This window comes from Engystomops pustulosus, chromosome 2 (genome assembly GCF_040894005.1).
Source record: "Engystomops pustulosus chromosome 2, aEngPut4.maternal, whole genome shotgun sequence".
In the NCBI taxonomy this organism is placed as follows: domain Eukaryota; kingdom Metazoa; phylum Chordata; class Amphibia; order Anura; family Leptodactylidae; genus Engystomops; species Engystomops pustulosus.
The window spans coordinates 173,061,655-173,078,913 of record NC_092412.1 but is presented as its reverse complement, the minus strand read 5'-3'; the positions used below and the strand labels follow the sequence as shown (position 1 = coordinate 173,078,913).

Below are 17,259 nucleotides of genomic sequence, written 5' to 3'. Positions count from 1 at the left end.
GTCAATCTTCTTTTATATCATTTATATACATACAAATCAATCTGCAGTTTGAGTAAATTCTTTCCCTGTTGCTGAAGAAATTTGTACCCGAACATGTCTTTGTATCTATGTCTGAATTGCATGTATGTACTTGCGTTTGTCACCATGTAGGCAGTTGAATAACTTGAACGATCGGAATAATGTGGACCTACACCCAAGTTGACTTTTTGCTACAGTCTATCCATCTTTATTTCTTAATTTTTATTTTTTAATTATCATTACTTTTAATTTTTAATTTAATTACCTGCCGCAACTAGTCCTGGAGCCAACACTGCTGGACCTTATCCTTACCAATAGACCTGATAGGGTATCAAAACTACAGGTTGGGGGGAACCTGGGGAATAGTGATCATAATATCATTGATTTTGTATTATGTTTTACTAAGATCGTTAATGAAGGGGCAACCAACACTCTAAACTTCAGGGGGGCAAATTTTCAGCAACTAAGGGAAGACCTTAAAGGCATAGACTGGGATAATGTTCTCAAAGACAAAAGTCCCCCCCCAAAAAATAATCCCAAATTATTTTTCAAGTATATAAATGATAAGAAACTAAAAACAGAGAGTGTGGGTCCCCTTAGAAATAACATGGGGGTCATGGTGGAAGGAGATGAGGAAAGGGCCAATCTACTGAATATCGCCTTCTCAACTGTCTTTACCCAGGAAAATCCCCTGGTGGAAGACACAATGAGGAATAATGTAAATTCTTTTTGGAATGTCAACAGTTTAACCCAGGAAGAGGTACGGCGCCGCCTCGCAACCACTAAGATAAATCACCTGGGCCAGATGGCATACACCCCCGGGTTCTGCATGAATTATGTATGGTGATAGACAGACCGTTATTTTTAATATTTGAAGATTCACTGAGGACTGGTTATGTTCCACAGGACTGGCGCATAGCAAATGTGGTACCAATATACAGAAAAGGATCAAATGCCGATCCTGGAAACTACAGACCCGTGAGTCTAACTTCTGTGGTGGGGAAAATATTTGAGGGGTTTGTTAGAGATGCTATCCTGGAGTATCTCACTGTGCACAACCTTATAACCCAGCGTCAGCATGGGTTTATGAGAGATCGGTCCTGTCAGACTAATCTGATTGGTTTCTACGAGGAGGTAAGTTCAAGACTGGATCTGGGAGACGCTGTGGATGTTGTGTATCTGAACTTTTCAAAGGCATTTGACACCGTGCCACATAAAAGGTTGGTATATAAAATGAGACTGCTGGGAATAGGAGAAAATCTGTGTATTTGGGTAAGTAATTGGCTTAGTGATAGAAAACAGAGGGTGGTCATTAATGGCACATTCTCAGATTGGGTTGATGTTACCAGTGGAGTGCCACACAGGGGTCAGTATTGGGGCCACTTCTTTTTAATATTTTTATTAATGACCTTGTAGTGGGTTTACACAGTCAAGTTTCAATATTTGCAGATGATACTAAGCTGTGTAAAGTAATAAATACTGAGGTCGATAGTTTAGCATTACAGAGGGATTTGTGGAAGCTTGAGGAGTGGGCAGGAAATGGTTGATGAGGTTTAATGTAGATAAATGTAAAGTTATGCACTTGGGCCATGGAAACAAAAAGTATAATTATGTTCTAAACGGTCAATTACTTAGTAAAACTGGAGCCGAAAAGGACTTGGGGGTATTGGTGGATGGTAAACTTAATTTTAGTGACCAGAGCCAGGCGGCTGCTGCTAAAGCAAATAAAATAATGGGATGTATCAAGAGAGGAATAGATTCTCATGATAAAGACATAGTTTTGCCCTTATACAAATCCCTGGTCAGACCACACATGGAATATTGTGTGCAGTTTTGGGCACCAGTGTATAAAAAGGATATAGTAGAGCTGGAACGGGTGCAGAGGAGAGCAACCAGGATTATTAGGGGAATCGGGGAACTAGAATACACTGACAGATTAAAAAAATTGGGATTATTCAGTTTAGAAAAAAGACGACTGAGGGGAGACCTCATTACAATGTAAAAAATACCTGAACGGACAGTACAAGGATCTCTCCAAAGATCTTTTTATACCTAGGCCTGTGACCAGGACAAGGGGGCATCCTCTGCGCCTAGAGGAGAGGCGATTTTCATATCAACATAGAGAAAGGTTCTTTACTGTAAGAGTAGTGAGACTATGGAACTCTCTGCCGCAGGAGGTTGTTATGGCGGACTCTATGTACATGTTTAATAGAGGCCTGGATGCCTTTCTGGAGAGAAAAAATATCACGGGTTATGGGGATAAAACATTTATTTAATTCTTAAAGGTTGGATTTGATGGACTTGCGTTTTTTTCCAGCCTTATATACTATGATACTATGAATTTGTGAGTCTTATTCCCTGCATCCTCGTGTCTAGGACACTACAGTATACACAGTATACATATGTACCCATAGTTGGTAATCTGTCTATAATACTGTATTGCCTGTTGCATTTTAAAAATTAATTGTCTGTTGAAATTAAAATTATATATAATTCATTCCCAAAGCCGTTTTTTGAGAGTGCCCACAACCACAAAATCTGCTATTGAATTATCCTTCTTGGTCTCTTTTGGTGTTGAGACTTATTGTGGTTGCACCCAAAATCGGTTTAATAGAAATTGACCACTAAACTAACGATATAGGTGTAGATGGCTGACTGATAAAGCAGCTCCCACAACATCGGGTAACAAGGAGCAGGCCCGGCAAAACAACCTTTAAGTGGCTGAGTGCCCAAACTGCAACCCAAAATCCCTCTTCATTTATCGCAAGGTGCCAACCAAAAATTAATGCAGTAATTTATTGCTCCCTCTTTAACAACTTTCAATCATATTGGCCTCCTGGGGACAGCAATGTAGTAGAAAGATGGAAAATTTTCATCATTTTAGCTTCTTTCCAGTGTTCCTCTGTACACAGAGAATCATGGGGCCAGCAGGAGGTCCTCCAAAGATAATTTGTCCCTGTCTTCTCATTCTCCCTCTTCCTACAGTCCCTAGTGACTAAGTAAGCCTCAAAATATGTCTGAAAGCAGCATCTTTTAAGTTGCTTGGAACTGCAGGAAGATTCTTTGAGTCCTGTCTGATGTGCTGAGACGATGGCCCGGGTGCTCACAAAAAGAGCTCAGAGTGCTGCCTCTTGCACCTGTGCCATGGGTTGCCACCACTGATGTAGGGCAACCAAAGATGATGGGTTGTGTTAAGAGACAACCCATCAGAAGAGATCAGAGACACCACATCAGTTCCTTATTTGTTTAATCAGTAATTAACATACTTAGTCAACCAAAATAGGTATATACTCACATGGCAACAGTGAGGGTGGCTGTGTATATACTCAGCTAGCGTTAGTATACGATGTCTGAGCCATGCGGTATAAATGCTGGCTAAAGTTGCGATCGCCGACGCATGCACATAGGTGTTCAGCTGAGTCAATACTTTGTGCTGTAAAGCCATTTAAACTGATAGGCAAAGTGTCCATGCGGTTAAACTCTCGGTGATGGTGATGATTTGATGATGATCGCAGGAAGGAATGCTAACATGGTATAAAACAAATACAATAAATAAATGATAGGGTAACAGTTGCATGTACATTAGAGGCTTATTAAGTTAATAGCAATATAAGTATGTAGTTAAAACGTTGGGACCTAAATAAATATTTTTTTATTTGACATTTTTATTATTACAACAAAAAGAAGAAAAAACAAAACAATCCAAGAAAGTATTTATACAATAAATCACGTCTTCACATATTGTTAAACAATTTTGTTTTTAATTGTTTTCCCAACTCCCACCCAAACCTCCATCCAGCTACCTTGAAAACCCTCCAATATTAACAACTCCAATATATCACATTACTGATATGATCTATTTAACCAGGCCTTCCTAGATCATCTCTGTCCTATCCTCTCTTTCTAATGCCTCCTGCCTGTCTGCATGACATACAAGATCAAACCTAGTCTCCCATTACTTCAGGTTCGATGGCTCCCTATCCTTCCAATGATAGCGGATTAATTTCCTGGCTTCTAAGAGGCCTTTCAATATATACATAATATTTTTCGATGTTCCCCCTATGCCCAGTTTTGTTCCCAGGATACACACCTGTACACTCACTGGTATATTGGATTCAAATATTGATTGTAATCTATCAACTAACTCCACCCAATAGTGACGTAGTTTCGGACATCTCCACAGCATGTGCATCAAATCGGCATCTATCAGATTACATCTTGGGCATTTTTCCGCCTTCTTTTTCCAGAAAAGGTTTAAACGTTTGGATGTGAAATGCACCCTATGCATAGTTGGGTTAAAATATATGACATGTTATTGGTAGTTTTTTTTTATCATATACAATGAATCCACCCACTCTTCCTCCGTTAGATTTTCCACATCCTTCTTCCATTTATCAAAACAATCCTTGGCGGAAGGATGTATATTCCTTTTTTGTAAAGTCTTATAAACCCTAGACATTTCTTTCTTGCCTACCTGCTGGGCAAAAAAAGCCTCCAATGGGTGAGTCAATTGCCTAAAGTCCTCTTCTAGTTGGTGGGCACTGAAGGCGCACTTTGGTTGTGCTATGCTCAGCTAATCTCCCACCTCCAACTGAAACTCTGCAGACAACTCTTCATAAGATCTCAGATTTCCATCTTCCACTACCTGGTTGACTTTTTAAATCCCCACAGTGGCGATATCCCAAAATATCCTTCACACCCTAACTTTTTATCATATCCCAAACCCACTGCATTAATGCAAACATAGTGAATTGTACATTGTATTCATTTTTGTGAAAACTCACGTTTCCAATAGACTCCATATATGATATTTTGTCAAAAACTCATATTTTTCCCTATTATAAAGAGCACAAATTCTCTATCACAGTCACTAATGTTCTGCCATTGTGTGGCTAAAAAATAACAAAAAAAAGGTCAGGGATGGCTAATCCTCCCTTCTCTATCTGTGGATATATTCTTTCTAGTTTTATATGTGCCTTTTTCCCATTCCATATGAAATCCCTTAACATAGAATCAAGAACCAGATCTTCCAAGGAAGAATCACTGGACTATTTTGAAAAACAAATAGAATCTGAGGTAACAGCATTATTTTGAAAACAACTATTCTTGCTGCTAATGGTAAATTCATTCTTTTCCAGACTGCCATTTTGACTGGATAATTTATTTTGATGTCACGCGGCTTACAAATCGAATATCGGATTTTCAAAATTCATTATTTTGGGGATAAATACTGTTTTGAATGAAATTTTACATATTTTACATCAAAACCCCCCTATATAATCAACCCATTTCCAAATCTGCACCTTTCAAATTATTAGAAACCGTTTTTAGGAAGATTGTTAACCCCTTGAGCTTTTCATAGTAATTAAATCAAAATGTAGGTGAAATTTAGAATGGTCAAATTTTGTCGGTTATACGTTCATTTAGCCCTAAAATTTACACATTTCCAAAAGATAAAAAGAGAAACCCCATCTTACAATTTGTTATGCTATTTCTTCTGAGTACAGAGTATTAGCTGTGTCAGCATATTCACAGGCTGACACTGTTCCTTTAAGATTATATCACAGGCGCCATTTCTCAGGCACTGACGGCAGGCTGCCCTAGTGTCCTGTTCGGACCTCGGGGCTGCCGGGAGAATGATCGCCTATCGTTTGTACTTGTCTATAATAATTTTTTCTTGTGTGGTTATTATAGGAATCTTGAGTGTATTTTTGAGACTTTTTTTAGGAGTTCTTATATGGATTTACATTCCATAGGAATTTTCTATATGAATTTTATGTGATTTTTTTTGTATGAATTTTATATTTATATTTTTATCGCTATTGTCTCTATGATAAGTGTGCTTATTCGGTTTTATAGTATCTACTATTCTTTACTGCTACTAAGCTTTTTAGTTACCTGTTCTTTATATTCTTTCATTACTATTATTAACAATTGAAGATATCCTTCTATTTACTTAATAAGCCCCTTATGCACATGCAACTGTTACCCTATCATTTATTTATTGTATCAGTTTTATTGCATCAGTTTTATTGCCTGCAAGTGGAACAAGGATGTTAGTCTTTTAGTTTACATGGCTTAACAGCACGTGCCCGAAGTATTGAATCGCCCGAACACCTAATGTTATGCTCATGTGCCAGCGATCGAGCCTTTAGCCAGCATATATACCGCACTCAGGCATCCTATTACTACTACCTTATATAGTTGGCTCCATGTACCGGTCTGTCGCAGGCATCGGGATGTTCTACTGAGTTCTGCATCGGAATTTCAAAAATCTGGGTGTCTGGCAGGCTGTATGCTAGAGGGGTCTGGCAGGCTGTATGCTAGAGGGGTCTGGCAGGCTGTATGCTAGAGGGGTCTGGCAGGCTGTATGCTAGAGGGGTCTGGCAGGCTGTATGCTAGAGGGGTCTGGCAGGCTGTATGCTAGAGGGGTCTGGCAGGCTGTATGCTAGAGGGGTCTGGCAGGCTGTATGCTAGAGGGGTCTGGCAGGCTGTATGCTAGAGGGGTCTGGCAGGCTGTATGCTAGAGGGGTCTGGCAGGCTGTATGCTAGAGGGGTCTGGCAGGCTGTATGCTAGAGGGGTCTGGCAGGCTGTATGCTAGAGGGGTCTGGCAGGCTGTATGCTAGAGGGGTCTGGCAGGCTGTATGCTAGAGGGGTCTGGCAGGCTGTATGCTAGAGGGGTCTGGCAGGCTGTATGCTAGAGGGGTCTGGCAGGCTGTATGCTAGAGGGGTCTGGCAGGCTGTATGCTAGAGGGGTCTGGCAGGCTGTATGCTAGAGGGGTCTGGCAGGCTGTATGCTAGAGGGGTCTGGCAGGCTGTATGCTAGAGGGGTCTGGCAGGCTGTATGCTAGAGGGGTCTGGCAGGCTGTATGCTAGAGGGGTCTGGCAGGCTGTATGCTAGAGGGGTCTGGCAGGCTGTATGCTAGAGGGGTCTGGCAGGCTGTATGCTAGAGGGGTCTGGCAGGCTGTATGCTAGAGGGGTCTGGCAGGCTGTATGCTAGAGGGGTCTGGCAGGCTGTATGCTCGAGGGGTCTGGCAGGCTGTATGCTCGAGGGGTCTGGCAGGCTGTATGCTCGAGGGGTCTGGCAGGCTGTATGCTCGAGGGGTCTGGCAGGCTGTATGCTCGAGGGGTCTGGCAGGCTGTATGCTCGAGGGGTCTGGCAGGCTGTATGCTCGAGGGGTCTGGCAGGCTGTATGCTCGAGGGGTCTGGCAGGCTGTATGCTCGAGGGGTCTGGCAGGCTGTATGCTCGAGGGGTCTGGCAGGCTGTATGCTCGAGGGGTCTGGCAGGCTGTATGCTCGAGGGGTCTGGCAGGCTGTATGCTCGAGGGGTCTGGCAGGCTGTATGCTCGAGGGGTCTGGCAGGCTGTATGCTCGAGGGGGGGGGACTGGCTGGCAGGCTGTATGCTCGAGGGGGGGGGACTGGCTGGCAGGCTGTATGCTCGAGGGGGGGGGACTGGCTGGCAGGCTGTATGCTCGAGGGGGGGGGACTGGCTGGCAGGCTGTATGCTCGAGGGGGGGGGACTGGCTGGCAGGCTGTATGCTCGAGGGGGGGGGACTGGCTGGCAGGCTGTACACAAAGATTATAAATCTGTATTTCAATGGGTTGCAAAACCTAAGTTAGTAAGCATAAAATTATTTATGACACTGGGACATTAGGGGGCCTTTTTATAAATAGGACTAGATTTAAAATTCACTAATAAAGTGACAATTTCCTTTAAAGGAGTTAAGTTTTTTAGCTGAATTTCATGGCTTGTGCCATATTAAGACCATTTCAGTTATCCTACAGAGTTATCTTGCAGAACTTTGTGCTGTTTTTTAATAAAACAATTACTGTTCTACTATTTTAAATATGTATTAAAAAATGTTTAAAACCGTAAACATGTTAGATTAGAAAACTGTATTATGTGTCTAAACAAGCAAAACCCACTAGTGAAATTGCTCCTAAAACTCTAATATGCTCTTTGCAGAAAAAACGGAGTGAGATACCTTGTTACTGGGAAAACCAGATGACTGGCTGTCAAAAGGCCAACTGTGCTTTTCATCATACCAAGGGGAGATTTGTGGAAGGATCATACTTTCCTCCAAATAAAGGTTTGTGTTTTACCTTTTTAGAATCTCCACAATAATTTCAAGGTAGCTGCTTTTCAGCTGATGCAATCTAAATATTGTTCCTTAGCTATTTCAAAGCCTGAACCATGTGAGGCAGAAGTGCAGACTTCTCTAAAATCTCCTGCACTGGCTAAGATTTCTGCGGCTCCCACACCCCAGCTGCGTGGAGTAAAAAAAATAGAGGCCACAGAGAATGTTCCAAGTCCTACACATCCACCAGTAGTGATTAATGCGGCAGATGATGATGAAGATGATGATGGTGAGTTTGACTTACAAAAAACCTTGTGCGCTAGTTTTCTGTTAAATTTCTCTTTGTAATTGATAGTCACTTCTCTTCTTTGAACTTAAAGATCAATTTTCTGAAGAAGGTGAGGAGATGAAGAATTCTGCTAATTTAGTATCTACTAGAAAGTCACTGACGCCAAAAAAAGGTAATTAGGATGCATGTGACTTCTATATGAACATAATGGTGGGAAAAAAATGTTGGTCTTTCTGCTACAATTGCACCAATCGGCTAACTAGATTTCTAAATTTTTACGTGGAGCTGCTCTCTTAATCTATATGGGTATAAAGATTGATACAAAATGTGTCCCCAATTTTCAAGAATTGAGTGGCCTGGATATGCGGGGCCAGTCAAAACCACACCTCTAGTAGACCAGTGCATAGCGAATATTTTAAATGTAATTTACCTTTCCATCGGAATATATGAACACACACACAGCATGAATTGGTATTCACTTAATTTTAGCTCCTTCTGAAATTGGTATATGAATCAATCATTGCATTTTAATTTGGCCAAAGGAAAAGCATAGGTACCTGCCATGCAAATTAACCCACCCCAAAAAAAAAAATAATACTAATGATAATTAATCATAATAAATGAAAAACATTGCTCTAAGGGTGGTTTTAGATTCCATGTTGAAACAGAATCAAAACACACAGGGCGGGGCCACAGCTAATCGCATGCAAACGTCATGCGATCGGCAACCAGCATGCAGTGTCTAGTATTTTCTAAGTACAAGACACCAGGTGCTGATTGCTGATCCCATGCATTTGCATAGAAACACATATGCGATCGCCCATGGCCCTCCTCCTTGCGATTAAGGTTTGTAATGTAGTCAGATGCTATAAAAGGCACCCTTATCCCTAAATAGTTCGTTTCCATTGCTGGATTGTTAAAAAAAACTTATATGCAGTTCACCTGATGTGAGTTCAATGATAATAATGGGGTGCTGCATAAGTAGATATGACTTCACTACCCTGGCTCTCTGTTTCTGATTGACTGGTTTATTGCTACAAACCTACTGCTGGTATGGAACTAGAACTCCGGGACTGTCTGCCATGAATCAACTAGTGACATACAGCTGCATTTACAGTTTCACCTTCCGGGGCGTAGGAAGTTGTACACAATCCCTTGCTGGAACATAGAGAGACAAATGGGATGTGTAGCACTGCTACATAATAAACCACTGCCAGAGACTTGGCTATATGAAGAGAAATAAACTTCATGCTGCCCTCAGGGATTGTCTTCAGAGAGTCACATGTCTCTCTCATTCATGAGGGGGCGGGGTTAGTGTGGAGGTGGAGTATACAGACCGTAAACTGCAGCTCTCCACCTCCATGACTAGAACTGAGGACATCAATAAAAGTAGTTTGTTTGTTTTTTTTTTAAATTATTATTATATAAAGAAGCATTCTGGATCTAATCCCTTCTACAGAAGCATCGGTAGTACATGTTTAAAAACATCTAGAAGGTTTGCTGGGAGGGGGCATTCAGTGAATCACAAAAACCTTTTTTGCCACCCATAGTCTAGGTTGGAGCAGGTAGTTTGGCACTCTCTATATGGCGTTTGAGAACCAAAAATAATTACATTAATTGCTCAGGAATGTTGAGGACTAAACACTTTGCTGGAATCTGTGGATCCCCACCTATTAAGCGATGATGTTGAAGGTTCCTCTGTAATTTTTTATGATGGTGATCAACCTATATAGGGGATACCTTTCTGGAAAGCAGAAGTAAAAATTGGGACCATACTGTTAAGTAGGAATGTGAAGTGAGCCTTGTGTTGGCAAGGATTTTCAGGGGTTACCTGCTGGGGAGCAAGCATGATACAGATTCTTAACTAGAAAATGCATATGCTGGGTTGGATTTAGTGGCCCATACCAAGCATATATAACTTCTGACGACATGTCAAAAAGTTTTATATATGCCATGTTAGAAATACTGTTTTCTTTTGATCCAGATGCTGCCTTAAACTATGGTATTAAAACCCTGGAAGAAATAAAGTCTGAAAAACAGAAGTGTCAAGACGTATCCAATAATGGTATGTTGTCTATCAAACTACTACTCAAACTACTATTAATCCCTTGAAGACCAAGCTCATTTTCACCTTTAGGACCAAACCCTATTTTTCAAATCTGCCATGTGTCCACATGTCCAGGCAGATTTACTCCTCAAAAATAGTCTGATGCAGATAAATCTGCTTCAGATCATTTTCCCATCTCCCTCTGACAAGCTGTGAGCTGCAGTCACTGCACTGCTGCAGCTCGCGTCCTGATTGTAGGTCATGTGACCAGAGCCTAAGTACTTAGTTTAAGCCGCTCACCTTCGGCCGTTTCAAGGAGTGATCTTATAGTAACATCCCATTGGATCACGGTTATCTGATTTGTATATAACACACATATTATGTGCTCCCTGCTAAGTGGAGCCCACGTTTGAAAAAAAAAATTAAAATATTAAATGAAAAAAAGTAAAAGAATCAGTTATTCCAAATAAAAATAAATAAAACATTTGAATTGGCCAGCCAGTAGATATGAGTAAACCTGACTTCCATGTGACCTGGAAACTATATCCCTCAAAGAATATATAAAGGGGCACAATGAACCATTTTAACCAGTTTCAGAGAATTTGATTAACTTTGAATAATGTAAAATTAACACATTGCTTGGGCCTCAAAATCATTTTTTTAGAAGGGGTTAAAGAAGAAAAGGCATACCGTAGATTCTTACGCTAGTTGTTCTTTTTATGGAAATACCCCACTTGTGGTCGTAAACTACTGTAGGGGCACACAATGAGGTGCAGAAGGGAAAGTGTGCCAGTTGCCTGGAACAGATTTCAGGAGTTACAACGAGAGTTTGTTTGCGTTACAATATAATTGTGTGTTTTAAACTTACCTGGCTTCCTGACAGAGCCCCAGGGTATGTTTTGGTTTGGATGCATTTAAAAAAAAAAGGGGGGGACTTTTCTGTGTTGCTCACTTTCTTCTCAGACCTCACCTTTCTGCTCCTGAACAACTCCTCCCTCCTGCTCCTTCACTCACATAGGGACAGAGCTCAAGGCCTGGTGAACTGATATCAGTGGTGGAGGGAGGAGTTGAGCGAGTTGTTGTTTTTTTTTTTTTTAATGCATCCAAACCAAAACATACCATGGGATTCACCAGGGGATTTTCACAGTAAGCAAGGTAGGTTGAAACACAACTACATTGTAATTCAAATGCTCAGAAAAAGCTTATTTACAGTGAAGGTTTAATGGGCTTCTGCAACCCTGGTGACAGGTTCTCTTTAACATGTGGTGTACCATGATGTAATCTTGCACAATTTATACATGACTTTCCCTACCACAGACAGTTTTGCCCTGAAGGATGTTAATGGTTTGGCATATGGTAATGGCATATTATTATAAAAGGGCCTATTTTTTGTGAGATGAGATTTAGTATGTAGATTAAGTATGGAAAATATTTTTTCGATTGGTCAGCATGATTACGGAGATATCCATCAGTATTTTTATGCGAGTTTGCAGAATAAAAGTTCAAGTATTTAGAGTTTTGAAGAAATGTTTTTTGCATCTATATCTTCTAAGAGGTGTAGCATTTTTATTTTTTGTTGATGGAGTTGTTTTAGTGCTTATTGTTTGCAGGATGAGTTTTTTGGTTTCATTTCTGGGTAAATGTGTCTTTTTGATAACTAAACACACACACACACACACCCCCCCAATTAAAAAAAGTTATCTCACACAAAACAGAAAAAAACACGAACATTAACCGGTTAAGGACCGGGCCCTTTCCCGTTTTTTCATTTCCATTTTTCACTCCCCACCTTCAAAAATCTATAACTTTTTTTTATTTTTAAACGTAAAAAGCTATGTGATTGCTCGTTTTTTGCGTAACAAATTGCACTTCATAGTGATCGCATTGAATATTCCATGCCATGTACTGGGAAGCTGGAAAAAAATTCCAAATGCAGTGAAAATGGTGAAAAAACGCATTTGTGTCGTATTCTTGTGGGCTTGGATATTACGGCTTTCACTTCACGCCACAAATGACGCATCTAATTTATTCTTTGGGTCAGTACGATACCAAATTTTTTTTTTTTTTAATTTTGCTGTCTTCTTGTGCTTATAACTTTTCCATATTTCATTGTATGGAGTTGAGCGTGGTGTCATCTTTTGCGACTTTTGATGATGTTTTCAATGATATTATTTTTAGGACTGTACGACCTTTTGATCACTTTTTATAGAATTTTTAATTTTTTTTAAATGGCAAAAAAGTGCCAGTTTTGACTTTGGACGCGATTTTTCAGTTACGGGGTTAAACGCAGATAAAAAACATTATTATATTTTGATAGATCAGGCATTTTCGGATTCGGCGATACATAATGTGTTTATGATTTTTACTGTTTATTTATATTTATATCAGCTCTAGGGAAAGGGGGGTGATTTGAATTTTTAGGTTTTTTTATTATAATTTTTTTTTTTTAAACTTTTTTTTAATTTTAATTTTTACTATTTTTCAGACTCCCTAGGGTACTTTAACCCTAGGTTGTCTGATCGATCCTACCGTATACTGCCATACTACAGTATGGCAGTATATGTGGATTTTACTCCTCATACATTACAATGTGCTGATAGCACATTGTAATGAATGGGTTAACCCGAAGTAGCTTCGGGTCTTTGTGAGACCCGAAGCTACTATGGCGACGGATCGCCTCTCCGCGATGACGTCAATATGCAGCAGAGACTTACCAGCTACTTACCTCTCCACGCATCGGAACGCGACCGCCGCCGTGAATACACGGCGGGTGGTCGCGAACCGGTTAAATTATTTGCTTATTTTACTGTGATCACTTGTTCAAAATACTAGTAAAGAGATTCAGAGGTACTGCACATAAACGGTTGGTGGTGCACATGTAGTGAGTTTGTGAACCCTCTGGACCACCGATGGAGATGGTACTAGCCGACACCTGGGACCAGAGTCTAAGTTGCACCTGGTCTTCACTAGAGCCTGCCGCAAATAGGGATGGTCTTGCTGCAGTGGGGTACCACCAGGTCGTTCCACAGGTGCGACTATCCCACGGTGGCAGCCAAGGTAGCAATGCAGGAGACAGTCTGTACCCGGGGTGACAGTGGGAAAACCGCACAGGAAGGCACACTAGGACTCGCGTCAGGAACACAGGAGCTGGCACACAGATCAGGAACGGACTGGCACACGGGTTCGGCAACACCAGAGCAGGACCATGGTAACACAGGAACGCTTGGATACGCACAGCGACTCTTGGATACACACAGGAACACTTTCTCTTCAGAGGAATGGCTTGAAGATCCGGCGGGGAATGATGGGAGCCGCCGGATTAAATGCTGACCCGGAAGTGGCCAGCACCAATCACCTGTGCGCTGGCCCTTTAAATCCTTGTCAAGCTGATCTGGATTTCCATATGTAATGAATACAGCTTCACCACAAGACACTATGCATTACATAAGGCAAATTGTAATTTGCACAGAGAAAAGGATAATCTCCCAGCATCCAGAGATTGCAGCGCCACTGGTGGGTCATCTGATCCTGTCCCAAGACAACATTAACTGGAGGCAAAAAGTTAAAGCTTGTGGTGCAGACAGTGAATTTTGTGTTTCAACTGCTGGTCACCTTTAAAGGGGTTGTCGAGGAATTTTGGTTATCTTCAGGATAGAAATTAACCTATTTCATAACTTTGAAATTCATGGTTTTACATGGAATTTTTGCTGAATGTATAACTGTTTTTTTGTTAAACATTCCATAGTTCCTCAAGAAATTCAGATTTCATCTCATAACCGAGTAGACCACTGCATTTCAGTTCTCCGAACAGTCAAGTTTACCAGCAAAGGTAACTACATGATGTAGATTGTTGTTTTATTTTTTTATGCTGGCACCCTTTTTGCTGTTTATTTTTCTATAGCCTCTTCCAAAAGCAATTTTTTTCAGTTTATATAGCTGTGATAGGCTTTAAATAAAAATTAAGAAAGTTGCCCACCCCAACCATGGCCACTGGTCCTCTTGTTCAGTGTACAGGATTACAAACTGACAAACATAGAAAAAATTAAATCTAGCATATACCAAGGAGACCTGGATAATAGAGCGTTAAGATATTCAACTTTATTCCAAAGTGGCGTTAAAAATCCAGATACACATCACAGCAGAGTAGGAACTGACCTATGTCAGGCAAATGAACCCCACAAAACAAAAAGAAAGCATTGCCCCTATCCCTACATTGTAAATCTACATGCCTGTAATCTTAAATGACTTGTTACTTCTAGGGGAGGAATGGCACAGTCTTTAGATCCCTAATTTAGCTCCCCAATTCCTCAGAAAACAACTAAAAATATGCAAATGAGTCTGAGGCGCTAAGGCTACACTGAGGCATCTCATGGCTTCACTGTTCCCTAATTATTCGCTTCCCCTGGCTGCTCTATATTCACCTCTTCCTTCAGACTGTTGGTGATGTCAGTCAGTTGTGTGGAAATCTCACGCATGCATGAAAACTTGTTCCTTGCGCTATTACTTGGGCCGTCATCAGGGAGCAATGGACTATCTGGCGTCATGACAGCCTCACAAAAAAACGAGGCTGTATAGTTTAACCACATCTATTACAATGAGCCAGTGGCACATTGTAATAGATGATATCCAAAATCCCCATATTCTGCCCTACTTTAGAATGGCAGTCTATGGTAGGATCAGTCAGACAACCTAAGGTTTAAGTAACCTGGGGGTCTGTAAAATAGTAAAAAAAAAAGTAATTAAAAGAGTTTAAAAAAAAAAATTAAACCCTAAAAATTCAAATCACCCCCTTTCCTTAGAGCTGATATAAAAATAAACAGTAAAAATCATAATCATGTTAGGTATTGACATGTCCCAAAATGTTGCTTTATCAATATATAGTTATTCCTGGCACTGAACCCCGTAATGGAAAAAAACACTAAAAAGTCTGAATCACCATTTTACAACTTATAAAAAATGTTATGACTAGTGATCAAAAGGTCATACAGTCCCCAAAATGACGGAAAGGGAAACATCCGCTCATCCTGAAAAAATATCACACGTCACAGAGCTCTGTATACCAAAGTGTGAAATAGTTATTAGTGCCTAAGATGTACAGAGGGTTTAAGTTTTTTTTTTCTAAATGTATTAAAACACAACATAAATTCTGTGATCAAACCGACCCTAACAATAAAGGAGACATGTCATTTGGGGCGCACAGTGACAGCCGTAAAAACCAAGCTCACAAGAAAATTCTACAAATACTTTTTTCCCCCAAATTCACTGCATCTGGAAGATTTTTCATGCCTTCCAATAAATGGCATGGAATATTAAATGCTGTCACAGCGAAGTGCAATTTGTTACACATAAAACAGGCCCTTAACCCCTTAAGGACCCAGCCATTTTGTAGCTTAAGGGTCAGCCCGATTTTTTTTTTTTTTTTTTTTTTTTTTGTATTCTGACCTGCGTCGCTTTATATGGTTATAACTTTTGAACACTGTTACTTATCTAAACAATTATGAGATTGTTTTCTCCCCACATGTTGTACTTCATTTTAGTGGTAAATTTTGGCTGATAAGTTTTGCCAATGAATGATGAATTTTTTGAAAAATTTGCCATTTTCTTTTTTGGGGATAAATACAGTTTTGAATGAAATTTTACATATTTAGCATCAAAACCCCCTATATAAACAACCCATTTTCAAATCTGCACCCCTCAAGCTATCAGAAACAGCTTTTACGAAGAGTGTTTACTTCTTTGAGATCTTCATAGTAATTACATCAAAATGGAGGTGAAATTTAGAATGGTCACATTGTGCCGGTTATACATTCATTTAGTCCTAAAATTTCCAGATTTCCAAAAGATAAAAAGAGAAAACCCACCATACAATTTGTTCTATATTTTCTCCTCAGTACAGAGACACACCCCCCCCCCCCCCACATGTGGCCGTTACTTGCTTTATGGGCGCACGCCGAGGCGCAGAAGGGAAGGAGCGCCCTGCAGCTGCCAGGATTTTAGTTTTCTCGTTGCCTCCTTTTGTAGGCTATAAAATTTTAGCTTTTTCGTTATTGGGGCCATGTGATGCAATTTTTTTGCGGGATGAGATGGTTTTTCCAGTGTTGCCATTTTGGGATTGGTATCCCCTATTGTTGAAAATTTAGGAACTCGTTTCTGAGGGCAGGAGTAGTAAAGCATCAATTCTGTACTGGATTTTTTACTTTTTTGTTTTCTTCGAGTTCACTGTTTAGCCTAATAATCATGTTATCTTTATTCTATAGGTTGATACGATTATGGGGATACCAGACTTGAATATATTTTCTTACGTTTTACTAAATCTGTAAAATAAAACCGTAATGTGGGGAAAAATCTATCATTTTTGCATTGCCTTCTTCCAAGGGGCATAACATTTTTACTTTTTTGGCTAGAGCTGGATGATAGCTCATTTTTTGCGAGACATGTTGTACTTTGCACCAGTATCATTCTGAAGTACATATGTTTTTTTTGATCAGGTAATAGGTAAAAATCATAATTTTTGGAGGGTTTATAACAGTTTTTTTTTTTTTTACGGCGTTCATCGTGCGGGTTCAATAATGATTTACTTTTATTCTGTGGGTTGTTACGCGGTGATACTATATATATGTGGGGTTTGTGTTATGATTTAGATTTTTTTTTTATTTGTATGTCTCTTTATATGTTTGGGGGCTTTTGGGCATATTTATTGATTTATTACTTTATTTTTTTTATTGAAGAACTTTTTTTTATTAATTTTTCACTTCTTCCAACAATCATCTGATTGCTTGTTCATGATAATACTCTGCAATACTCATGTATTGTAGAGTATTAT

At 40.1% G+C, this 17,259-nt stretch overlaps 1 protein-coding gene across 7 annotated transcripts in view; it reads left to right on the top strand.

The window, feature by feature from the left end:
* ZC3H11A (zinc finger CCCH-type containing 11A) overlaps nucleotides 1-17,259 on the top strand; it is a 68,652-nt gene that overhangs the window by 32,156 nt on the left and 19,237 nt on the right. For 6 of the 7 annotated variants that reach the window (XM_072137300.1, XM_072137303.1, XM_072137296.1 and 3 more), the window contains 5 exons: nucleotides 7,989-8,112; nucleotides 8,198-8,389; nucleotides 8,481-8,561; nucleotides 10,374-10,454; nucleotides 14,182-14,265. In XM_072137300.1, coding sequence (XP_071993401.1) covers nucleotides 7,989-8,112; nucleotides 8,198-8,389; nucleotides 8,481-8,561; nucleotides 10,374-10,454; nucleotides 14,182-14,265 — 562 coding nt within the window. The remainder of the gene's footprint in view (nucleotides 1-7,988; nucleotides 8,113-8,197; nucleotides 8,390-8,480; nucleotides 8,562-10,373; nucleotides 10,455-14,181; nucleotides 14,266-17,259) is intronic. The other variant, XM_072137301.1, reaches the window with a different exon arrangement.